At 30.4% G+C, this 27,729-nt stretch overlaps 1 protein-coding gene across 4 annotated transcripts in view; it reads left to right on the forward strand.

Moving 5' to 3' along the window:
- Cad86C (Cadherin 86C) overlaps positions 1 to 27,729 on the forward strand; it is a 132,262-nt gene that overhangs the window by 35,571 nt on the left and 68,962 nt on the right. For 3 of the 4 annotated variants that reach the window (XR_010576840.1, XM_065515015.1, XM_065515017.1), the window contains exons 2-4: positions 15,568 to 16,424; positions 26,780 to 26,863; positions 26,962 to 27,087. Coding sequence is in view for 3 of the 4 variants with exons in the window: in XM_065515015.1 (XP_065371087.1) it covers positions 15,573 to 16,424; positions 26,780 to 26,863; positions 26,962 to 27,087 (1,062 nt within the window). In the remaining variant the exon portion in view is untranslated. The remainder of the gene's footprint in view (positions 1 to 15,567; positions 16,425 to 26,779; positions 26,864 to 26,961; positions 27,088 to 27,729) is intronic. The other variant, XM_065515016.1, reaches the window with a different exon arrangement.

The following is a 27,729-nucleotide window of genomic DNA, read 5'->3' on the forward strand; positions in this document are numbered from 1 at the left end:
ACAGACTGGAGTTGAGACAGACAGACAGAAGTACAGACGTTTGGACAGACATTCATTTTACTTTCGAATTCTATCTATATGAATGTGTTTATGAGTTTGTATGTTCAAATACTTTTAGTGTGTCAAAGGGGTTAATAAATTTACATATCAATTTTAAAATATTTTTAGTTTTCGTACTTTTATTTCAGCTATTTGTTGTTTCTGTTTATAATTCCTTGATAATCTGTTGTGTCATTTTATTACTGTCAACAACATGCGACACAGGCGCACACAACATGTCTATAACACATACTTACAGATAGATGCAGAATTGTCTGAAAATATTTTATTAATCTAAAATTACTCTTTAGTAAAGATAAATAGTTACAAGTACTGTAGGGACTTGGAAAATGATATTCTGAATAAAGCAGATATAGGGCGACTTTAAATAAACCACTTAAAAAATAATTGAAACTTTATTATGGCGCGAAAGAACATTATCTGACATTTACTTGTTAAAGATAATTTCATAATTTTATAATAATTTTATTTTTATCTGACATTTGAAAGGTCAAATTTTCGATAACTCTTTCCGGCATTTCCACCGGTATCTCGAGAATTTTGACTCTTTTCAGCATAAACGCTGGAATGTCGAATTTTCGGAACCAATTAAATGAAAATCAATACAAATGTATGGAAAATTGTGCTTCTTTTCGGTTTGCGTCGCGTTTATCCGGTCCCAATTAGTTAGGCAAACCGGATATTAATGTACTCAGCTATTTGTGGGCTGAATTTCTCGATTTTAAGTAGCAACCAAACCGGGACTAAGTATAGCGGATAAATTGATGTATTAATCATATGTGTATGTAAATTATTTGGTTGCTACGGAAAGTTGATTTCAACATATGGACGGACGTGGGGCTAGGAAAAATAATGAACCTATTCTAACCAAATTTAATAGGCTTCGTCCTTGGGGCAATAGAAACACTTTTGTACCAAATATTTTTGGACGTACCATGGACTATATATAAAAATTTATATTGACCCAAGTATATTAAAGGGATAATTGTGATTGCTATTTGAACTTTACACATCATTGTATATTTCCCTGAAGTTTCATTCTGCCATCGGTGGTAAACACCAGTGTAAAATCTTGAGTATATCATAGAAAATGAATAAATTAATAATATTCTCAATTTGTTTCCTTAAGACTATTATGTATCAGTGTAAAATAATAACATATGGACCAAATTACTTTCATTTTCCCCGAAATCCTTGAAGTTCAAATAGCAGGTATTGAAAAATCCTAAATCTTAAATTTTTAGAAATCATTTAAATAAATTTAAAAAATGTTAAATTGTAGTTTTGAAACCTACAGATGGAAATATGTAAGCTTGATTCATATCAGGCTTTTAATGAATCCTAGGAATCTGAAAATTTTATAATATTTTTATCAAAAATTGATAAAAAAAAACACTGTAAACGCATTTCCAAACTGAAGAGCCATTTGGGCATGGGTTAACATTATTCAATTTTACTCAATGGGACAAGACTCCCACAAATTTCATACAAAATGGCGTACAAATGTAAACAACTTCAAAAGAAGTCCTTCAAAATGTTTTTATTTTAATGTTGTTTATTTATTTTGTTTTTGTTTGTAATATTTTTATATGACCCAAAAATTGTTTATCAAATTTAAACAAATTTTTCATGTTGTTTCCAATTTTAGAAACTTGATCAATGTTTTTTTTTCTTCATTATGTTGTTGTTGTGTTGCAGTAAACCATCAAGGACGTTGTACGTAAATGTTGTTGTATTCATGTACAATATGTTGTTCGCTCGTTTTGTATTTGTATGTTGTTGTTGTTGGTTTTGTTGTTTATTGCCGCATTGGTGTCTTGTTTCTCAATACATAGATATGTATGTTCATACAGTCATAGTTCCGTTTAATTTTTGGATTTTTGTTTTATTACATTGTTTTTTGTTTAAAACGATTAAATCTTTAGTACTGCTAAATTGCAATGGAAATTTGAAATTAAATGAACTACATATTTTTCGTTATTTATTTATTTGTTTGTTTACTTTGTAAAACTAATTTTAACACACACTCTCTCACAAACCATTTGAAATGGAATCGTATATTTTTCACTGCAAAAGATCTTTTCGAATGAATAACACGATTTCTAATTTTAAATGCTTAAGAAATCTATTTTGTAAATTGTTTTGTTTTATTTCAGCCATTAATGGCCAAGAAGAAACTGCCAGTGAAAAAAGTCTTTTTGTTGTTATTTGTAACTTGAAAAAAATTATTGGTTTTTGAAAAAACTGTATGTCTCTCTAAATTTCCCAAAGCTCTTCGATCAACACGAATCTTTTTGTGCATAATTATTATCTCTAGCAACAAATAACACATCGCAATTGATTTACAATTCCTTTCTGATTGTGGCCCATATGTTTTCCATCACCACCAAGTCTCAATTCAAACATTTTGTCATTGGAATTTGTAGCAAACCAATTTATCTTATTTTTGTGTGACCAAATGGACCCTAATATAAATGTTCTGAAGATAACTGAATATATATAATTTGTTTTATTGTTCAAATAAGAACCATAGAGAAACATAGAGCGGATACTAGAAAAAACTCAAACAAACAAATTACTCAAAATAATCACACATACGAGTGTTGTTTTTGTTTTCATATAGTTTTGTCTATTAACACATTCTCACACGTAGGTTTCTGACAACTGAGTTAGATATTTGACAGAAGAGTTTCCGCTCTATGTCTATTCTCTATGGTAAGAACGCTTAAGATTTTTGTGAAGTCATAAACTTTTCTAATTTTTTGAATGATGTCTCCAATTGAGTTCCTTCCTAATCATTATCAGTTTTTCATTTCCTTTTAAAATCATATACATCATCTTGTGGTACGACTAAATTTTGAAGCAGCAGAAAGTAATTTTGACTTCTAATAATATTTTGATGCGTCTTATTACAGATTGTCCATTGTCCTCAAATTGGAGCAGCATATTAAAATGATACCTAGTAGACAAATTTTTCCATTGATTTAATCTATAACAACTAATTTTGAACCACTTGAATAAAAAAATACTAAAACTGTTTTAAAAAAACAAATCGAATCATAATCTAGCAAGCATTTTCTTTTCTAGCAAGTGCCTCTAGAAGTTTTATGTAAGGTAGGGTCACACATGGAAAATATTTGACGAAAAAGACGTAACCACTTTATTAAGCACTCAGTTGTTTGACGTTGTTATTTCTTATAAGTGTCTTGTATACATGTGATGTATACAAGACACTTATAAGAATAAAACTAAATATTTGTTTTGAATTGTCCTAAGCAAAAGGAGTTTTTGCAATAAATAAGGGAATACAAATATATTTTATTTAGTGGTTACGTCTTTTTCGTCAAATATTTTCCATGTGTGACCCTACCTTTAGAGTCTTTCAATAAGTGTCCTCATATGGCGGCTCTCTGTCTCTGTAATAAGTTAATAATAAGCAGATAAAAAACAACTTAAAATCTATAAAAAAACATCAATAAGAAACATTAACTAAAGTCTAGTAGTGTTGAATTTTTTTATTTTAATATGGAAAAAGATTAATTTAAAGTTGAAAATTATTGATTATATGTTCATATTTTTAAGTTGCATCTTTTCCCTTAGTGTATTTACAGTTTTTTGAAACATTTTAAATCTCTAGGAAAAAGCAAATGCAAGTAAATACTAGGGTATTCAATTAATCGGGTTTCTGGTTTAATCGGTTAATCGAGCAAATAATTAATCTGGGTTTAGTTTTAATCGGTTAATTTTAAATTATTCGATTAACCGAATAATTTCTATTTTAATTTTAAACTGGAAATAAAACCACGAATTTTGAGTATTTTATTAAGTATTTTATAAATAAAAGAACAAAAACATAAAAAAAACATAACAATTCAAACAAAAAATAAATTATTTTCTTTAGTTTTAATAAAAATTGACTTGGAAAATACTCTCTCGCTGATTGTAGATGTTGGAGAAATTGAATGAAAAGGCATGATCAAGAATATCCAATATCTCAGTTCTTTTTTTAGTTTTTTTTTCTAAGCATATAAAATCCTCCATTATACCATTGGAGTCCTTTTTGGACTGTTTTTAGATTTTGAATACTTTTAATAATTTCATTAAGTTCCGATAAAATACTCATTTCAATAATGTCTCCTGGTTGGTCTATTATCATGTCCTCCTCCGAAAAATACATGTAAATTAAATATGCCAGTTGTTAACTCACTCAAAAAAAAAGAAATTTCGGTTAATCGACACAAATTAATCGGTTTATTTGTTATTTAAAAATCGTCAATTTTTAATTATTACAGTTAACCGACCAAAATTAATCGGTTAACCGATTAAAGGTTAATCGATTGAATACCCTAGTAAATACATATACATATGTAGTTTAAAATAGTTTTTCATAATCACACTTAATAATTTTAAGTTTGTTTTTTTTCTTTTTTTCTGTGGTTTCACAGCTGTGAATCGATGAATTGAGTTAGGAATTTTGGACGACTTTACAAAATAATTAAATACATATGTATGTATGTACTATGTACTATGATTTCTGTGTTATATGTATGTTTTGTTATTGTTGCATTAATTTTTAATTTAGCAATATGAATGAATGAATGAACACTGACATGAGTTAATCGTATTAGTCTATTAGTGCGCCTGCCTCTAAATGGAAGCCCACATTAGCTGTGTAGATTTGAGTAGGAAATTAAGCCATTAGATGAAATAGAAAGTATACATTTGAATGTCTATACATCTTGTATCTATGTATGTTATTATTATATTGTATTGTATTGCTGTTGTTAATGTTTAATATCATTAATGATTTTTTTCAAGTCAATCAATTAACGATTGCATTTCAAATTTTTGTTTATTAATTTGCTACAGGAAGTCAAATTTATGTTTCACATAAATTCGTAATAATAAATCATACAAGTCCATCACAGACCGAGATCGATTGCAAAGTAAATCAAATATGTTTCTTTTAAACCACAGTTTTGAATGCAAACATGTAAGAGTAACTGGTATATTCGATGGTATTTTAATTTCAGTCTGACATTACAGGGTTTAACATTTTCCAATTGCAGACAAATCTTTAGTAAGTATATATGTATGTACTTATTGATTAAGTATGTTATAATATTATGTATTTGTTTTATTTAAACCACAATTCTACAATATACATAATGGCCTAAATGAACAAATTTGTTTTTAATTGCAAAAATTCGAACTTGATTTTGAATATTAACAAATGACATCAAAATGCTATTTTACGAATTACAATGGAAAAGCCACAGAAAACAAAATATTTTATTTTTTTTCTCTTAAAATTCGAACTTAATTTTTAATTTTCGAATATTACTTCAAAATTATATTTTATTGTGTTGCAACTGAATAACCATTGAAAAATAAGAAAATTTAATTTTGAAATAATCGAATTTGTTTTCGAAATTTTGTATATGAGGAGCCGCAGAACAAAAGGTACTTTTTTGCTTCCTATCACAAAATGATTTTTTGGTATTTTTATAATATTTGGGTTGAAATCTTCTAGAAACAATCAAGTCAGCAAAATTTTTTTACTAAGTAAATGGGTTCTAAAAAAATGTGTGCTTAACAAAACGTACAACACTAGCAAAATACGAAAAAAAAAATAATTTAATTTCAATGTGTATTTCATGCTTTTTTAAGGAGGCGAAATAAATAAAACTCATTTTCCCAAAATTTTAAATGTGCGGAAAAGTACCTTTTGTTATTAAATTTTTGATTGAAAAACCATATAAAAATATCAAAATATAAATATGTTCTGCAAAAACAAAAAAAAAAATACATAATAATTTTGTCCAGTGGTTTAGACTAAAATATCAAGTGTCTGAATAAAATTTTCATTAAATAACATCCTTAACCTTTTCGGGATGGAGTTTTATTTTGAGAACCAAAATATAGTTAAATTTCATTCAAATTGGAATAAGCGTTTAGAAGTTACAGATTTATTTCCCTCTATTTTTTTCTGTATACCACTGTGCAGCCGTCTTCCAAACTGCTCAAACTTCAACAATATTGAGAAATTCATTGTCAAGCTGCATGAAAATACACTGGCATGTGCCGTTATCTTTTTATTCAAATATTATAATGAACCCTTAACATGGTTTAGGTGTTATTTAGATAAGAAATTGCATTGAAAATACGAAAGTTTGAAAATTGATGGGACGTATTATCCCAGTAGTCCCGAAAGGGTTAAAGTACATGTCTGCAAATATTCAGTTATCTTTCCCAGATTTGCCCTTGTGATATGAGTGTGTTTGAAATCAAAGTGTTTTTAATATTCCAATTCTAATTAATTAGTTTGTATGTATGTATAATCTCATTTAAAAGCACACTTACTGACATACATACATATAAAATCGCATTAATACAAATAGAATTCAATGATAGAACCATAAATATGACCATATAAATCAAAAGAATTACATATCAATATTAGAAATAAGTTGATCTATTATTCAAAAATACACATGGAGTTGCAAACAAATTATAAATATTTTAAATAAATAAATTAATTCAATTTATGAAATACATACAAAAATATGATCATATTCATTTACTCAGTCAGCAAGTCAGTCAGCCAGCCAGCCACTAAGTAAATTTTTATTTGTTGGGGTTTTTTTTATTGTACAGTAATAAACAAATAAATATATTTGTATTTATAAGTAAACAATTTTATTTTATTTTTACAAATAAGGATAAGCTGAAATGGCGCCATAATTCTTAGCATATTAAATAGATTTCAATTAATTGCAAATGACTTTGCAATTGTTAACAGCAACGGCAAAACCTGGCTAAAAATTTAATATACAAAACTCAAAGAGAAACACAACACGCTGATCTAACAAATAAATAACTCGTTGCATAAGTTTTTATTCATACAGATAGACGTACAAATATCTACGTACGTACACTCTGCGAAATTTTATTAGCGACAGTTAATATGTAAGTATTTCTACAATACTGCCGCTGCAAATAAGAAATTAAATTTAAATTTATTCAAATATTAATTATTTTGATTTGATAAAAATTGCATGATCGAGTTTTTAAGCTCGTATCCTAACAATTCCTTCTAATGAAGGAATCAAACCCGTCGAAACTGATAAGAGGAAGGAACACTTGGGTCTTTTCCAAAAGAGCAATCGCCTCTAAACGGAGTATTGGTCTAAAAATTACCTATTACCTAATTACCGACTAATACAGCAATAGTCTAGTCACTAGACTGTAGTGACCTTTATAGAAGAGGTGGTACAACCACGAAATATACCGATAGAGGACTTTGAGACAATTATTTCAATACTACCAATCGATATAGGGAAATTATGAATACAGTAGTTTTGACTTACCTGCCTTTCACTTAAGAGCATTTTGCATATAAGTGCACAAAATTTGTATTTTGTATATTTATTTATCAAACTCCATACAAATTCGTTAATTTAAGTGCATTGTTCATACCTGCACATTTAAGATAAGTGCATAATACTTTTGGAAGCTATAACTGGTTTTCATGAAAAAAATTTCATTTAGCTGCTTAATATAAAATTAAATCAAAACAAAATAAGAAAAATACGATTTTAAATAAAAAATTGTGTTGTAAACTTCTTAATAATTTCAAAAGTAGCAAAACTACCAAATTTGTCGTTATTTTTAAAGGGAAACATCACAAAACTTCATGTAAATTATTTGCCGTTTGCTGCTTTTTTGGGCAGTAAACTTAAATGCACTTACCAGCATCAATGAGCAGGTAAGTTAACTGATGTTAACTGCACTTTTAACTTACCTGCGCAAAATATCGTGCAAAGTTGGTTGTGCAGGTAAGTCAAAATTACTGTATATGTACATTACGGCAGCAAGATAGATACTTGTAGAAGGCGACCATACACACGGATATCAACACATATTGAATACCGTCCAAGAGGCAACATCACTTAGAAAGTTGAGATAAAATCAAGATAAAGCCTCTTGGCATTGACAACATCACAAGATTTTCCGAATGGGACCTAACTACTTACCAAATACATATTTGTACACCATACGTAACTGAGCCGGATAGATGGACTAAAGAAGAGAAAGGAAGATAAGGAGAAAAGACTTACTGCTTTTAATCAAATTAGCCTGGGTATTTGTAGTAGACTCGTTGAGCAATGTTACCATGTTTTAAATTAAAGATATTTGAACGTGGAGTGTTAATAAATATATCAGAGTATATACAGATACATTCTTTTTTTTATATTTTTTCTTAGTAACCAAAATACATTAAATATATGTATGTAGTTGAACAACAAAAGTAAAAATACTCGTTTGCCAGCTTGCTGCATGTTTCAGCTTCAAACATTTTAAGTGTAAATGAATTTGTAACGTGCTTTTGTTTTTGATTTCGCTTTTGCTTCAGTTTTAAGCATTTTTTCCTTCATTCTGTGTTGCTTTTTTGATTATTTATTAATGTTTTATCTGCTTTTGTTGTTATTGTTGGTTGGCTGTTTATTATTGTTTTTTTTTTTTTTTTGGTATTCACACCACATTGACCTTAAAGATAAACATCTCTTGTTTTATAAATTTATTGAAAATTGTTCATTCTCCATCTGCTCTGCAAAAAGTAGGAAATTCACACGAATCTTTTAATAAAGCCGCAAACCCAAAAGAAGACAAAAAAGAATTACTTAAGACTTATTCAAGATTGAATTTTTCAAACACAAAGGTCACTTTCGCTATAAATGCCAAAGAATCAAAACAACAACAAAAAAGGAAAGAAAACAATGCCACAGATTTTGATAGGGAACATGACCAGCAACCAAAGTTATAAAACAAGCATTCATTTCAACCCAACTATAATAACATGCAATAGTTTCAGTTTAAGTTTCAGGTAGACAAGAGATGGATTTTAGTATCACAAAATAAAGCATAAATCCACCAATATATTTTTAGAGCCAACAAGTTAGAAAACTATGGACAACCTCAATAAATCTTGGTTGACAGTTTATTATCCTTGGATGCATGTATGAATGGCCCCAAAACATATTTAAAGTTTTATATTTGAAACAAAAACAGTAAATCATAAATTATCTATTTTTAACCCTTTCGGGACGGAGTTTTATTTTGAGAACCAAAATATATGATGGTAGAAATTTTTGCTGTGGATGTGGAAAAATATTATGTTCTGAATACTCAGAAATCCCGAAATCAACCTTTTATCCTGGGACATTTAATCCCAATAAGCATTTTTCGTGAGACATACAATCCCAATCAGCATTCTTATTAAATTTAGATGAAAGTACACATTTATTTGCTTATTTATAGCATCCTATAAATGTAGTTATGGATTTAATTTGTGGAATGGTCCATAACACTTGTAACACAAAGCCTTGTTGCAGCCTGAGCATATCATCTTTGTACACTATTCGATACGAAGTGAAGACCAGTATGCTCTACTGGCATACTGGTCTAATAAAATAAAAATGGAGAAAGTCGGGAGATATTTGGACCCTCTGATATCAAAAAACTGGAGCAACGTGGGTAAAAATGTTGAAGCTATAAGAGATAGTTGATAGATACGATTAGATTTTATATAGTGCTAGACGAAGAGATTCTTTATATACAATTTCTTTGAAATCGGAATCCAAACGAAGAAATAGAATCTTTTAAAAAATTTAACATACCCGAGGTGACCTATTTTGGGATCCCCTGGCCGCACTCCTAGTGGGTCCATGAAATCCAAACTCAAAACTGGAACTCGACAAGTCTTCTTCCTTCTACATGTCAAATTTCATTCAAATTGGACTAAGCATTTAGAAGTTATAAATTTATTTCCCTTTATTTTTATACCCTTCACCTTCGTGAGAAGGGTATATATAAGTTTGTCATTCCGTTTGTAATTTCTACATTTTTCATTTCCGACCCTATAACTGGATCCTTATAGATAGCGGAGTCGATTAAGCCATGTCCGTCTGTCTGTCTGTCTGTCTGTCTGTCTGTCTGTCTGTCTGTCTGTCTGTCTGTCTGTCTGTCTGTCTGTCTGTCTGTCTGTCTGTCTGTCTGTCTGTCTGTCTGTCTGTCTGTCTGTCTGTCTGTCTGTCTGTCTGTCTGTCTGTCTGTCTGTCTGTCTGTCTGTCTGTCTGTCTGTCTGTCTGTCTGTCTGTCTGTCTGTCTGTCTGTCTGTCTGTCTGTCTGTCTGTCTGTCTGTCTGTCTGTCTGTCTGTCTGTCTGTCTGTCTGTCTGTCTGTCTGTCTGTCTGTCTGTCTGTCTGTCTGTCTGTCTGTCTGTCTGTCTGTCTGTCTGTCTGTCTGTCTGTCTGTCTGTCTGTCTGTCTGTCTGTCTGTCTGTCTGTCTGTCTGTCTGTCTGTCTGTCTGTCTGTCTGTCTGTCTGTCTGTCTGTCTGTCTGTCTGTCTGTCTGTCTGTCTGTCTGTCTGTCTGTCTGTCTGTCTGTCTGTCTGTCTGTCTGTCTGTCTGTCTGTCTGTCTGTCTGTCTGTCTGTCTGTCTGTCTGTCTGTCTGTCTGTCTGTCTGTCTGTCTGTCTGTCTGTCTGTCTGTCTGTCTGTCTGTCTGTCTGTCTGTCTGTCTGTCTGTCTGTCTGTCTGTCTGTCTGTCTGTCTGTCTGTCTGTATGTCTGTCTGTCTGTCTGTCTGTCTGTCTGTCTGTCCGTCTGTCTGTTGAAATCAGTTTTCTGAAGACCCCAGATATCTTCGGGATCCAAATCTTCAATAATTCTGTCAGACATGCTTTCGAGAATTTTGCTATTTAAAATCAGCAAAATCGGTCCACAAATGGCTGAGATATGAGGAAAAAACCAAGACAACCTCGATTTTTCACCTATTTTTTTACCTATATCTGGTTTACTAAGACATTAATATAGACAATATGGATATCTAATGATAGATATTTCAAAGACATTTGCAACGACGTATATAAGACCATAGTAAGTTGGACCTACAATGGGTCAAAATCGGGAAAAAATTTTAACCCGAATTTTTTAAAAAAAAAAATTTTTTTAAATTTAAAAAAAAAAAAAATTTTAAAATTTAAAAAAAAAAAATTAAAATTTTAAAAAAAAATTTTTAAAATTTAAAAAATTTTTTTTTTAAATTTAAAAAATTAAAATAACAATCCAAAAATTTTTTTTCCCTAAAAATTAAAAAAACAACTGGAAAAAAAATTAAATTTTGTTTACCTAAAAATATTTAAAATTTTGAAGTATAATTTGGTGAAGGGTATATAAGATTCGGCACAGCCGAATATAGCACTCTTACTTGTTTTTCTATAACACTGTGCGGCCGTCTTCCATCTTCTCAAATTTCAATAATGTTGTGAAATTCATTGTCAAGTTGTAGGAATACGCTGACATGTACCGATATGTTTTTATTCAAATATTATAATGAATTTAAACATGGTTTATGGGTTATTTAGATATGAAATTGCTTTGAAAATAAAGAAGATACGAACGTTTTAAAGTTGCTGGGACATATTATCCCAGTAGTCCCGAAAGGGTTAAGTTTTCAAATACTTATTTAAGATGTTATTTGTACCTTTAAAGTTTTTATTGTGCTGATGTTTGTAAAGTTCAAAAATATTCTTTCAATACAAATATGAAAAAGTGATCGTAACTTTTTCATTACCCCAAGGAGTATTGAATTTGGTTGAAATCGGTATGAGTATTTCTGCTAACCCCCAAACAACTGAGCAACTCCTCCGAATAGAACGTGAGTGAGAGCTTAACACACATTAACAAATTTGATACCGATCGGTGCATAATTTACCATAGCTCCCTAAAATTTCATAAAGTTAACTCCGACTATATTTTCTTACTTGTTTTATATTGCTTTTTGAAGATGATATCGGAAAAATAGGCGTTATGTTCTCGCACTCTTATCGAAAATTCTCTCTATTCCTGAGTTTATTACTTTTCCACATAGATCCGTGATTTTAAATACGCCTAGATAAGTCTGGAGCAGGCGTATCGGATGATCTTGCCGGCCTCTGGGGAATTTAATAACAAAATTAAACCAAGTATCACGCACTCATTAAAATTCCCAAAAAAATCATAAAGAAATACCATAATGCACATCATTCAGCATCTGCAAAATCTCTTTAAATTTATTGATTAGAACCCTCTTAATGTTTTATTAATGGGTTCAACATTTTCTTATACAGATTAAGATTTCGACGTGAATTTTGTTTCAAAAAATAAAAGACCCACCAGAGGCAGATTATTTTCTCAAAAACAACAACAAAATATGAAAAACACAAAAGGCCATATCAATTTACAAATATGTATGCAGGTTATATGTATGTATGTTAAATGTTCATGTTTAATACAAACATTTGTGTGTTAACAATTTCAAATTGAACAATTTTTATTCGCATGAATGAGTTTGCTCTTTTTGTTCGGCTTGAAACCCGATACAATCCATACTGTTGGTCTAGCACATTCAAAATTCCTTAGATTGAAAAACTCACACACGCACAAAACTATGGAAACATGAGTTGGCAACAATTTAAGCAATTCTATTTTTGATTTTCTCTGAAATTACCGATTTACATATAAGTTTGGATTGAATTATATACTACATATTTATATAAGACTGATATTAAGTCCTTTTAATAAACAAAATCGTTTATCGTTTATAAAGTATAAATTCGTAATAGGAACTTGTTTAAGAATTAAAACATTAAACCGGTTGATAAATACATACATATTTTAGGAATATTTAAAGATCGTCTGTCTGTTTAATCTGCATATAAGATGACAGCTTAATTTGTTTTGAATATTTGCAGTTATTTTTTAATTTACATCAGCATCAGCTTATTCTTAACAGAGATTAAAATAATATTAAGAAAAGTATATTGCTTCATTCATTTTAGTTTTCTATGAACAAAGAAACTCACTAAATTTACTTTGGTGCAGCTTCTAACTATTAATTATTTTACCAGAATCTAGCAAGAGGCGAACTTAAGTTATTTTTTTAATCTGAACAACACAAATAACTACTCGTTTTTTGTGTTTGTTTAACGGTTATTTTCAGGGATTTTTTTTTTGTTGTTGAATTTTAATTTTCATAATCGGCAACCAATTGCTGCAGAAGAACAACGTAATATCAGCAACAACATCGTCATCATTGTCCGTCAGTGTCACCACATCCGGTGACAACTGATGTTGCGTAAAAAATATGTGTGTCTGTGTAAGTTTTTGTATTATCATCAGGAGTGTTTAGTAATTTGTTGTTTGTTGTAAGAGTATTATGTTTTTTTTTATGATTGCTCACATTGTGGTTGTTGCACGTTGTGTTTTATGGATTGTTGCTACTTCAAGGCAGTTCCAATAAAAAGCAGGTTGAAAGTTTGTTTCAATTTTCAATAATTAGCACAAAAATAATTATGGTTCCTTAGTAGAGTATCCAAACCCGAAAACCGGTCAACCGGTTTTTTCATCTTTGTAAGCTCCATCGGTTTCGGTTTTTTTAACTTTTCGGTTTTTTGACAAACCGGTTTTTGTAAGACGGTTAACCGGTTTTAATGAAATATATTTTCAAAAGCTCATTTAAACATATTTATGAAAAACTTTGATACCATTTTTAAAAATATTGATTTATTTAATAAATAATATATAATAATTGCATAATGAATTCAAAAATGCTAAGTAAAAATTTAATATAAACCGGTAAACAGGGTTTTTTGAAGACAAAAACCGAAACCGCTTAAACGGTTTTGTAAAAGACAATAATCGAAACCGGTTTTTTCAAAAACACACTTTTTCAATTAAACCGGAAACCGGTTTTTTAAATTTTCCGGTTTTTTGGTCACTCTATTCCTTAGTTTGCAATTTGGGGTTAAATTGTAATATTTTTTAGTGTTGATAGTTTTATTAACTATTAAATTTGGCATTTAGTTCTAATGAAATCGAAATCTATTAAGAATTATATTATTTTGTTCGAGTTATTAAATATTAGTTCGACCAATATGAGTCTCCAGTAGGGTTAACTCTCTTGACATTCGGCTAAACTTTGTTTGATTTTGAAAAAAATAACTTGACAAACTAATGGTTATCTTGAAACATTAAATCAAGTTTAATGCAAAATGTAGGGTATTTGCAAACGTGTGTCATACCAGTACGTATGACTGTTTCCAACTAAATATAGCTATGGAATGCATGTAGACATATTGACAGACAAACTGACAGCTAGACAGGCGGACAGTCAAGTCAAATGGTCAAGTAGACACAAATTAAAAAACAATGTAAAGGAACGAAACAAACCAACAAAAATCCATGTAGTCCTACATACGATTGGAATACTAAACAAACATTGACAGAAACACACATATTCAATGGTATATGGGCAATTCCACGAGAATGGCTAGCACGACCGAAAACCCTTGAAACTTTTTTTCAAGATGATTTGAATAGGAGAAAACACTAAAATATTACTATGTGTAAGTATTTAAAGCTTATTACAGCATTTTATTGGAATAATAATAGTTTAAACTGACTATATGTATTTTATTTTTTAATGAAATTGGCATATTATAGGCTAAAATTGCGGTTAAATCTAAGTTCCGAATGACATATGAAATGAATTTGACTCTGATTGTTTATTTGCTATTATAAAATTGTTTATTGAAACCGAATGTATATTTTCCATTAATTTTTTTTGTTTTTGTAGACATATATTTACAGAATATATCGATGGCTTAATATAAAAAAGGCTTAACTCGATTTTTTGTTACTTTACAGGAGAAGGAAAAAACTTAATAAAATCCATAAAATTTTAGACACAAAACTATTTTTAATGCAATTTTTAATAAGAAGAGACATCACATTTTATTTCTTATTTAAAATTAATTTTTTTTTATTTTAATGGAGTTATTTAATATAATTTTTTTTCATTGATATTTTTAAAAATAAAAAATTAGTTACGCCTTTTTTATATTAAGCCATAGATATATTGTTTTATTATAAGAGAAAAATCGGTCACGTACGATATTAAATTTTATTTATTATAAAATCATCCAAAGATTGTTTTTATTTAAATATAACGGACTGTAAAGGAAAAATATTTCGTATAGTGTAAGAAATTAAAAGAAAACATAACGCCTCTCACGATTCGAAAATTTTCGCATATTTCTACATGTACCTCAAAATGACTTCCGTTTTATATCACGTACGATATACCCTTATTTCGCTCGATATTTTGTATATAATACCCTCTGAATGATTTTAAAATATAGTACCCTCTGAATGAAACATAAAGACCAAATTATATTTCAGATACTCTTATTTTTGCAAAATCTATTCCACTCTATAGGCGTACAAATGTCACGTACGATGATATGGAATTGCCCATATACATATGTATACTATATGTACATATGTATAATTGCATTCTTTGTTGCCTTTGAAAAAGATGAAGTAATGTTTTTATTTGGATTTTATTATTTTTTTTTTTATAAAAAGAAAAATGAATAAAAGAATCTTTTTTATTTTCTCGTTGCAGCAGAAATGGCTTCCAGCAATAATACCCACACAAAAACTAGCAGTAAAAGAAGAAGAAAAAGACACAATCACAGACGATTTACACAACAACAGCAGCAACAACAATACCAAGAGCAACACACCTCTTTGACCGCCATTCCTTCACCAACAGTAACAACAACATCAGCAACAACACTACCATCAACATTCACCTCCTGCCTCTCCCACAACAACTCCTCAACGTCATTATTATCATCATCACTATCGTCATTATCATCCTCATTCTCCTCATCCAATTCATATTCATGCCGAGAATTTACAAAAAACACAACAACAACAACAGCAAAATCAAAATGTTGTGCAACAACGACGTCGTCGACAATGACGATAACACGACGACATCTTTCCACCACTGCCTTGTTAAGCTGGACAACGGCATATCGAATATTGACAATCAGCCTGCTAATTGGCATTCTCAGTCCGTCGTCAGTGTTGTGCGTGGATCCCAAATTTGATCCATCGACGCGTATGCGTCTCGTTCTAGTGCCAGCCGATGCCCAGGTCGGCTCAGTCATTTACAGATTGCGTGCCACTGACGAAGAGTTCGACTATCCATTGACCTTTGAGTTTGTGGGCGATGCTTCATCGTCAACGGTCAAGATTGAATCGCTTCCATGCACCAAGTACAATTCGGTGTGCCAGGCGAATGTCGTATTATCGCGTCGCCTGGAGCCCGGACGCTATTACGACTTCCAGGTATCGGTGAAGGACACAAAGGGAGGCATGGCCACTCAATTGTGTTCAATAACAGCCACCAATTTTACAACGCCACACGACCTCATCTTTCCCCACAAACCCGGCATCATTATGATACCAGAGGTAAGTAAATAATCTAACTTACATACATACTTTAAGCAATTTTTTCTTTTTTTTGTTGTTTCTTGGTTTTTTTTTCCTGGTTTTGTCTTTTTTCCGTTATGTGGATGTTGCACGCAATTTTATGTGGCTTTAAAGTTTAACAATCTTGCATGCTACTTGCTGCATCAATAGAACACTGACCAAAAACTTTAAGAATCGATTACGCTATAGAGATATTAAAGCTTCAAAAATACCATGGTGATTTTGCCATCGAAAGTGTAAAAATATTTACCAGCGATTAAGAAAAAAAATGCAAATAATCTATAAACAGTTATGATGTCAAATAAGAGAGTCAAAACAGTAACATTGCTAACTTCAATCTGATGCACATCACACAGTGCTATACAAAAAAAAATGGAAATAAATCTGTTACTTCTAAACGGTTAGTCCGATTTGAATGAAATTTGACATGTTCAATAGACACTCCTATGCGTAATTCTCTATGACTGTATCTAACAAGCATTTTTGCTGGAATTCAAGTGTTGAATTCCAGGCATCCATTCTGAATTTTGTTTTTCCTATTTTCGTTAGGAATGATCTTCTGCATTTTCTTAAATTTGTTTAATAAATAGCCAACATTTTTTATTTGTTTGAGAAGAAAGTTTGAATAAAATTTCAAAAGTTTTTAATTTGTTTAACTTGAGAAGTATTTGATAAGAGGTTGAAATTTAAATTAAATTCGTGTTCAATTTGAAGTCCTTGAATTTTATATTTGTGATTGCTTATTGGGTAACATTTCATAAAAAAATATTCATAAATAAAAATTTAATTTCAATTTGAAAAATTTTGTGTCTATGAAAAAACTCAATAAAAAGCATTTTATGTCTGCTTTTACACACAGCAAGTTTACTTGAAGCAAGTCTCTTCGATTCCCTTTTAAACTTGCTCGGCTGTTTACACACAGCAAGTCTGTGTTCAATTTTGTATGTCTAAACCTAATAGACGCCATAGTGAAAATGAGAAAACAAAAGAGAATTGAAGAGACTTGCCAGTACAAGCAAGTGTGTACCCCTCTTCTTTCTTCTTGCCTCTTTCTCCTATAAACTCTAGACTTGCGCAAGAAAACTTGCCCTGTGTAAAAGCAGACTATATCACGTTTATTAAAAAAGTATTCCATCATTTTTTTAATTGTCAAAAGTTATATATGTACATATATTTTTGAAAAAATTCCCTATCCATTGATATAAACATGTCTACCTTATGTTTTTTACATTGCAATGAAAACTTAACATCTCGCAGAGAATTTTCCTAGCACCCATAGCATTTTATATAGTTTGGGTGAAAATTTACGGTATTGTATTGTGGCACCTCCCATACAATGCAAATTGTTAATTTCGAATATCTAAGGAACTATTATCGTAAAAATATTTAAACTTTATATGAATCAATTGCTTATTGAATTGACCCCTAAAGAGAGGAGATAGAGGATTAAGATCTTCCATAAAAATTATCCCCATAAAATTCCACAATATAACTCTGTCCATAAGAATTATAGCAGACATTAACTTACAACATTTTTTTCAGTTAGTATAATGCTCTCCTCGATCAAAAAATTTAAACTTTGAGCCACAGTAAAAAAAAATCAGACCAGCTGGACTATAAGTTTATTCTACAAAATCAACATGCCCTTTCAAAATTATAGGGTCGCTATTCTGTTCCAAAAATGCTGTTGGAGAGTGTTATTATTAGAAGTTTTCTAAATATTGATTAGTTCACCATAAACTATTAATTAAATCGATGTATTATAATGAAATTTTTACATCGATTTAACTTTAGAGAAAAATTCAGGAAAAATAAGTTTCGTGCTTAAAAAAATTACAAAGCCAAATTTTTTGTGGATCTGCCCACATTTGACCGTAGTCCCCATATAAAGTTCATTTCCGAAAATCACTTAAATAAGCATAAATGTCTTATAAATATCGCTATTAAGTTGAAATTCGTCATAAATAGTCCCCATATATACCAAAATCGCTGTACCTAATTATATGAAGATCGGCCGATAATTGGTTATAGCTCCCATATAAGGACCACTTCCAAAAAACACTTTAACCTACATAAATATCTAAAAATATCAATATCAAAACAAAATTTTACATAGATCCATAATTTATACTTAGAAATCATACTACAGGATTTTGTGAATATCGGTCCATATTTGACCATAGCTCCCATATAAGGTCCACTTCCGAAAATCAGTTAAGAACCCATAAATCTCTTATAAATATCTTTATCATGCTAAAATTCGACAAAAATAATACTCATATACATAGAAATCACTGTACTAAATTGTATGCTGATTGGCCGATAATTGGTCATAGCTCCCCTAAAGGCCCATTTCCGAAAAAGATATTTACATTAAAAAATATTTAAAACATATCGATATCAAAATGAAATAAGGCACAGATCAGTAATTTGTATCCAGTAATCATACTTCTGAATTTTTTGAATATCGGTCCATATTTAACTATAGCTCCCATATAAGGTCCACTCCCGAAAATCACTAAAATCCTCATAAATTTGTTACAAATATAGTTATCAGGTTGAAATTCGAAACAAATTTATTCAATATATAAAAAAATCGATGTACCAAATTTTATGATGGTAGGCCCATTATTGGTGATAGCCTCCATATAAGAACCACTTCAGGAAAACATATTAACCTGAACAAATATCCAAAAAAATCTGTACTGAACCAAAATTTTACACCGATCAGTAATTTGTATCCAAGAATCGTGCTACAAGAATTTTTAAATATTGGTCCATAACTCGGCATAGCTCCCATATAAGGTCCAATTTTGTTAATAGCGTCGTTTATATGAAATTCTATAAAAATAGCCCTCAAATACTTAGGACCATAATAGGTCATAGCTTTCATATATTGAACCAAAATAGTACACAAATCAGTAATTTGTATTCAAAAATCATAATACTGAATTTTGTGAATATCGGTACATAATTGGCCACAGCACCCATCTAAGTCCATCATAATAGGTCATAGCTCCCATATAAGTCCCACAACCAAATATTTTGAAATTTCACCAAATATATTTGTATACCCTTTTTAATACTCTGTTTATTCACTTGAGGTTAACAGGGAAAAATGTTTTAACTAATTATTATGTATATAAATTGTTAAATTTCATACGTTCTAATAGGAATTTAAATTATAAATTGCTGAATTAAATAAAAGTTTTTGTACATTTGAAATAAAATATCTTCTGCGTAAACTAGTCTTTCTAGCAATTGCTATATTATTTCAGTTGTTATACCATCACATTTAGGTGGAGGGTATTTAAGATTCGGCACGGCCGAATATAGTACTCTTACTTGTTTTTGTATTACACTGTACAACACAATTACAAGGTCCGACCAATAAATTTTGATAGAGGAGACACAAAAAAAAGACACGTGTATCGGCGTTTTGAAAGTTTACATCTGAATTTCATTTGAGGGGGGGTTAAACAAATTTGAAGTATAAGTATCATGACAATTTATGAAATTTAGCTTTCAAACGGTATAAACATGAGCCGAAATTTTTCAGTTGTTTTCATTACTAGCTGAACTTGGTCCGCGTTGTTGGTCATAAATAATTATTTCGTATTGTCAAACATATTTATAGAAAAGCGGTACCAAAATACAAATACCTCAAATGAAATGAATCTTTAAGAAATAATATAAAAAAAAATACTTTTAATTGAACAGAAATGAGTTTGTTAAAGTTTTATAATTTATTCATAATTACATTGCGTTGCAAAACCATTGTGCAATTGGTCAGTTGGTGAGTTTGTGAGAACAAGGAACCAAAGAAAACTGGGTGTGGTATCTCCTCAATACTGTGTATTCGTATATATTTTACCATTGAAAACATAAAACCGAATACTTACTTGCTACTCACGTAGAATACATATACTACTTATAATCATACAGTTGGTAGATGTTCGATTACAATTTACTTATCGAATACTTACAGATATTTGAACTTTTCTTGACTTGCGTACAAATACAATGCCACACTCACATTGGTAAATTTGTAATTATAAGAATTAATAAATTTTGATTTAATGGAACTTTAAATTTATTTTTAACTGCTGAACCCCTTTTAAGGCCATTCGATTAATTTCTTTAACATCTGTAAAATCTGTAACGTGCAGTTACAAAAGTTCCCATCTACTTATACTTTGCTCCCGAGTAACAAAGCATAATTTGACGAGGCCATAATTTTTACTTCGTATCCATAAGCTATATTTACCAATAACACTAGTTTACAATGTTTTTGCTCATGAATTGAAACATATGGGGATTTGTGTAATTAGGTCTTCTAACTTCGGAAAAAATATTAAAAAAAATCCTGGACGTCAAACTTTTGAGATATTTCTTAAAAACGAAACATATAAAAATTTACATTAAATTAGTACAAAAAAATTAAAAGTGAAGTATTTTAATTCTATTTTTATAATTATTTTCATTTGTCTCCCTCACGACACTCCAACAGTAGTCAGCATATTCTGATCCCAAAAACCTTGATAATTCCTCTCGAAAATCTTCAAATCTTGATGGAAACGCTCTCCATGTTCGTCACTCATGTGTCCGAGGTTTTCCGGGAAAAAATCCACATGAAAATGTAAAAAGTGAATTTTGAGGGATATATTTACACCCATCAGTTCAAAATTATGTAATAAATTCACAACAATATCTCTGTAATTTTGACTTTTCTTATTCCCCAAAAATTCTTGAACAACAAGTTTAAAAGAATTCCATGCTGCATTTTCAACGTCGGTTAATAGACACTCAAATTTGGTATCAACCAAAATGTTTCTTATTTGACGACCCACAAATATGCCTTCTTTTAGTTTAGCCTCGGAAAGACTTGGGAACACGCTGCATAAATATTGAAATGCTGGTTTTGTCTTATCTAAAGCTTTTACGAAATTTTTTAATGTAAATAAGCATTTTGCAGTGTTTGTGTTATAGGAAAACCTTGATTTGACTGAATAATTTTTCCGCAAATAAAACAAAAATGGTCTGGGTTTATTTTACACTTTCCAGAAGACATTTTAAAATAGTTTTTACTTTAGAGTTTTGTATTTAATAGCGATTTATTAACGTTTATCTACAGGAAAGATGTACTTTTAAACAGTATTTATTTTTTTCCCGTTAATTTTTTTTGGAATTTGTCAAAAGAATACAACTCTGAAAGTATCTAGTAGCTTCGCCAGAGTGTTATGTACCCAAAAACGATGTGAATACCTAATTACCACAATTCGGTACACTACAGTATGCATTAGTAGTACTCAGGTCAGGGGAAAAATAAAAACCCATATATCTCAAAATTTGGACGTATAGAAGGGAAACAAAAAATGGTCAATTAACTAGCGTCCCTAGCTCTTCTCGAAAATATAAGTTTCATTCCATGAGCAAACAAAAATGTTTGATTTGTAAACTAGTGTAATTAGTCGTTAGCCAACCGAGGTCCGAAGCATTTATCCCATCGGGTTGTACTTATTAGCTAGTCCTAACTTATAAAGCCAACGAATTCATCTCCTTGGATTGCAAACATATCCCAAAGATACAGCTCTGTGGTAATGTTTGTTAAGATAGAATTGAAGAACCTGGACTGACTAAACATTAGGGTATTCAATCGGTTAACCGATTAATTTTGTTCGGTTAACTGTTCGAATAATTCAAAATTTCCGATTTTCAAATAACGAATAAACCGATTAATTTGTGTCGGTTAACCGATTAACCGAAATTTCTTTTTTTTTTGCACTTTAACATATTTTTTTTATTTTTCATTTTCATTTTAATTCAAATACAAATGTCAAAGTAAAATTCCATATTTTTTCGAGCATTCAAGAAATATGTTTAGTGAGTATAATAACTTTACATGTATTGTCGGATGAGAACATGATAATAGACGAAACTGGAGACTCTACTGAAACGAATTTTTATCAGAACTTATCGAAATTATTAAAAGTATTTAAAATCTAAAAAAATCCAAAAGCACTCCAATGGTATAATGGAGCATTTTATATGCTTCGAAAAAACTAAAAAAATAACTGACAAATTGGATATTCTTTATCACGTCTTATTTTCGATTTCTCCAACATCTCCAACGAGAGAGTTTTTTCCAAGTCGAGTTTTATTAAAACTAAAGAAAATTATTTACTTTTTGGTTGAATTGATATATTTGTTTATTTTTTATGTTTTTGTTCTTTTTATTAATAAAATACTTCAATAAGTACACAAAATTCGTGATTTAGTTTCAGTTTATCATTTAAATATAAATTATTCGGTTAATCGAATAATTTAAAATTAACCGAATAAATCTAAACCCCGATTAATTATTTGTTCGATTAACCGATTAAACCAGAAACCCGATTAATTGAATACCCTACTAAACATACACCGCAGGGAAGCAAAAACTGCTTAACACATCTACGAATGCGAGTGAGTGATTTCTAGGAATTAAAAAGGGTCTGGAAGTTGAAAACCCTAGCTACATCCCTAGCCCTATGCAATTTTTAAAACAAAGAAATATCTTTTGAAAATTTCTAAAGAACATGTTTTTTTAAACTTATCAGTAAATGCATTTAGTAAAACTTCCCATAATCAAACTTAGCCTACCATCCTGCCATCTTTGCTAGGAAAAGCTCAAAACGGTAGAACTATACACATACAACAAATTATATACAGAAATGACTCGCATGATACCAGTACTTGTGAATGTCTGGTTGGTTGAATTCATAAGTGGCATGTTTTGTTTATATTTAATATTCCTAAATGATACATTCCCATTGACTAAATAAACGTAAATGTTGAGACCTTCCAGTCATACATTTGATTAATGATCCATCATTCTCTTGTTTCTTTTGATGTTGGTTTTCTTTTAATTTGGTGAATAAAGGGAAGAATGATATAGAAAATGTTCTTGAATAATTTAGAAATGTTCTCGGTTCAAAATATATCAAATCAAATGAGAAGAAATACTTTTAATGGAAAATAAAATGTTTGAAATGGATAATACTTCACTAAACCCTTTAAATTATCCATATAAAATTATTTAAAAATGCAAGGATCAGACAAAATCAAATGTTTATCAAAATAGCAGTCCCTATTAGGATAGTATTTTTATTTTCTGTTTATACCAGCATTCAGGAGTGCCCCAACTCATGCAATGCATTAAGTTTGAACTGGAGAAATAGGTTATGGGGAGGGAAGAATGGACTTCCTGCAAGCATTCTGCAAGAAGTCCTTTCCTGTACGCTGTCGATATTTATGCTCCAAAGTAGACTTTGCTGTACAGACATGGGAGTACAGATTTACAACCGTTGAAAAAACTAGGCACTTGACTGCTACTTTCGACACTTGAAAAATGTGTTTAGTCCAGCGGACATCACTCGGTATTCTCATGCAACACAATATTGAGACATGCGTGCATTTAAGCCAACACTATCCGCAGGACTAATTAAATAATGAGATTAATCCTAATTATATAAATCATTCATGTTTTGCCTAATTGCTTTAATCTCCGATTGGCTACCTCTATAATTAAATGAATATGAATAGCAAATATTGCTTGGTATCTGCAAAAGAATAGAGTTGGAAATTTGATATAGAAGATCACTTAAAAAATGAGGAATATTGTTGGAAAAACGACGGATCCTTGCGGTAGCCTTGAATCAATCTTGAGCTCGATTCATGAGATCCCATTTATAACAACACGTAGCTCGACATAAATCCAGAGAAGTTATTACCCACAATATGTAGGTAATCAAATTATTGGACTTTAAATATTTAACAAGATATTGAGCCTCTTTCTTTTTAAGAGCAATGCTTTAAGCTTGTATGTCAACTAGTCTGTGACTTATTTATATTGAGAATTGTAAAAAACCTTTAAACAACAAGTGCTTAAATGAAGATATTCGGCATAGTTAGTAATATTCCTTCTTTCATAATAGTTTTGAAAATTGTAACTAAACATTAACTCAAAAATATACCAAAATATTAGAAACATTTATTTTACATTTATTTACACTGTACAACACCAAAAAAAATTACAAGGTCTGACCAATAAATTTTGAAAAAAAAAGACACGTGTATCGGCGTTCTGAAAGTTTACATCTGAATTTGATTTTAGGGGGGGTTTGTGGTTTTGTGAAAGTTTCCCAACTCTGGCACATTCTTGTTGTTAATCGCCATAAAAAACCATGTAATCCTTACATTTTAGGTGTAAAATGTGTTCACCAAATTCATGTGAAATGTTACGGACAACATTTTTGTCTTTTTGTCCTTCTTTTAAAAAAGAGCAAAAAAACACCTTTAAAACAGGGATTCAAGGGGTTAAAATGTTCCGCAGAAATATCCGTGAAATTTTACTATAAGTCCCTGAATACACCAAAACGGAAAATTCAACCAGAAAGTTAGAAATAAGACATAACAAAAGAGAGCCTAGGGTTAATTTCGCATTTATTAAGAATTTTATTTTAAAGTACCCCAATATGCTGGACATTGTATGGTAATGAAGTGGAATTGCCGAAAGCTAAAACAATGTAATTAATGAATACTTCCCATCCAAATTTGCTATGGAAGATAAAATAATAGAGATATTAGGGATTGACCCCTCCTCAAATGAAATTCAGATGTAAACATTCAAAACGCCGATACACGTTTGATTTTGTTGTATAGTGTTATTAATTGTTTGTTCGGGTTGTAAACTTGAAAACTCGGCCTGAATGTTCTCAACTCAGAACTGTTTTACGACTGATGCATAAGTTATCAGTGAGGTTATATAAAAATCATCATAATGTTGAACGTTAATAACTTTGTTTTAAGTATGAGAACAATGAGATATAAACAGCATTGCAATCATTAACCCGTTTTGGAAAACCACATGTGATTAGAGGTAAATTGAGTAGTGTTTTGAATAGTTGTACAGAAACAGTGAATAGTGTTACAGCAATGGCGACAACAACAGCAACAACATTGCCACCAACACCATTACCAAGCTGCAATTATCCTTAATTATGATGAACCACTATTATTATTGTTTTTTTACATTAACAGCAGCAACAATAAACTCTTGAATTGAATAGAATTGACGAGTGAGTCAGTAACTTACTTATTGACAGACAGACTGACTGAGTACCAAATATAAAAAAAAACATTTGAGTTTAAGTAAAGTACCAGAGAATAGATACTCATATAGTAGTAATACGTACTTCAAATAACAAGATGAAAATAAACAAGTAAGAGTGCTAAATTCGGTTGTGCCGAATCATGTATACCCACCATCAATATGTCACAAAAAGTTGGTAGAAATAAGTTATTACCTGGCAACGCAACAGAAGTTCTGTTGCCATCCATAATCGTCCCATTAGGTTCATATAAAATTGTTTATGTCGAATATCATCAAGATATTAATTCTTATAAGACAATTATGAATGTTCAAGTCATTTTCTGAGGGGGACCTTATACTTTACAGTATAATTTCAGAGTACTTAGAACTAATTGGTGCAACATTTTATCAGGATTGTCGCATAATCAACATATTTATGACTGCTCAAGCAGTATTCCGAGGGAAATATTTGTATGGGGACCGATATTGCCCATTTTCAATACCAAACAAACCTTATCAACAGAGAGTATTTCGTTACCTTAATATAGAAATTATCTAACTCGTGTTTTTTTTTTTGTAAACCAAGATTTTCGTTTAATTTGATAAATAATCCGCTCATATATCATATTTAACCAACAAATCTCGACTTACAAAAACATGAGTTAGGGCCTTTCCTTAATAAAGTAACGAGCTCCAGACATAGCTAGATCGTCTAAGAATTTCATTAGGAACGAGAATATTTAAATGTGTAACAAACGGAATGGCAAAATCAATATATGTATGTATGTGCCCCCATATTTTTTAATGGTGGTTATAAAAATACCGTCAGGCGAGCCAGAGAATTCAAAACGCATGATGTAAGAATACAATAGATCATGATGATCGTTATGACGATGATCATCACAACGATTTTTTTTATTATTTGTGTTGCCTGCCAGCCTACACTCATTGACGTATAATAAATTCTTAAAATCATTTATTTTGTTAATAAATGATTCTGGTTTGCTGCTTTACAAATATTTTTCTTCCATGCCTGTTTTTCTGTTAAATTGTTAACAAACCTAACAAATTATAAACATTATATTTAATTACACACATCATACTCGTACCAAATTGTAAATTATTATTTTTTTTTTTTTCATATAAATTGTTTATTAATGAGCGTTTCATTGTTATTTATTTTTTTCTCTCTTCATTTCAGGATGCTAAACGTGGCACCGAATTGGATTATGTGATTGCACGTAAAAATCCATTATTCCAGAAACCAGTCTACCTCGAACTATGGGTAAGTCGCTATTTTCTATAACAGTTCATAGAGCGTATTTAAAGTATTTATTTTGAATAGATTTTAAAATTTGCTCTTTTCTCAATTTATCGTTGCAGGGCTCTCCCCTTTTTGCCATAAGACAAAAAATTGTTTCTCCTGAAACAACAGAAGGAACTATATTTTTATTGGGACCATTGGATTTTGAGAAACAAGCCATGTACCATTTGACCATATTGGCAAATGTAAGTAAACCGCATTTCAAATGCATACATACCTCCACTCATACTTACAGAGGCACTTACAATTAATACCCATTCGTTTATTCGTTTATTTCTTTGTTTGGACGTCTTAAACCCAGAGTAAAATAGCACTTGAACTAGTTTATTGTCCAACCAACCAACCAACTGCCAACTACTCTGCTCGTTACGAACCAAGCCTTTTTTTAGAAAAAAAATTTTTTGCAAACCATATTCATACCAGTTCATTGTATCAGTACGTACTTGGAACAGACTTGGTACATAGAAATACATTTCCTCCTCCACCCCCTTAACATTACATGACTTCAGCTATTTAAAAGAATTTATTATCATTTTATTTGTTTACTGGAATAATTGTTATCAGTTTAAACCAAAATAATCAATCTTTAGTTACATTTATAATAGTGATGCCGTTATTTAATAAACAACTTTAATTTATAAAACTTTTGTGTTCCTTAACCCTTTATCTACAAGTTTAAAGTTTTGAGAAAAAATTATACCGATTTGGATACAACCCCAAAGAACATATTTATTGTAAAAAATTTATAAATCTAATACTGATTGGAATTCCGAGGGCCAATTCCTTGCCAAGATTGAACAAAAAAGTAATTTTTAGAGAAAAAACCT

The sequence above is a fragment of the Calliphora vicina genome, chromosome 1, assembly GCF_958450345.1.
Source record: "Calliphora vicina chromosome 1, idCalVici1.1, whole genome shotgun sequence".
Lineage (NCBI taxonomy): Eukaryota > Metazoa > Arthropoda > Insecta > Diptera > Calliphoridae > Calliphora > Calliphora vicina.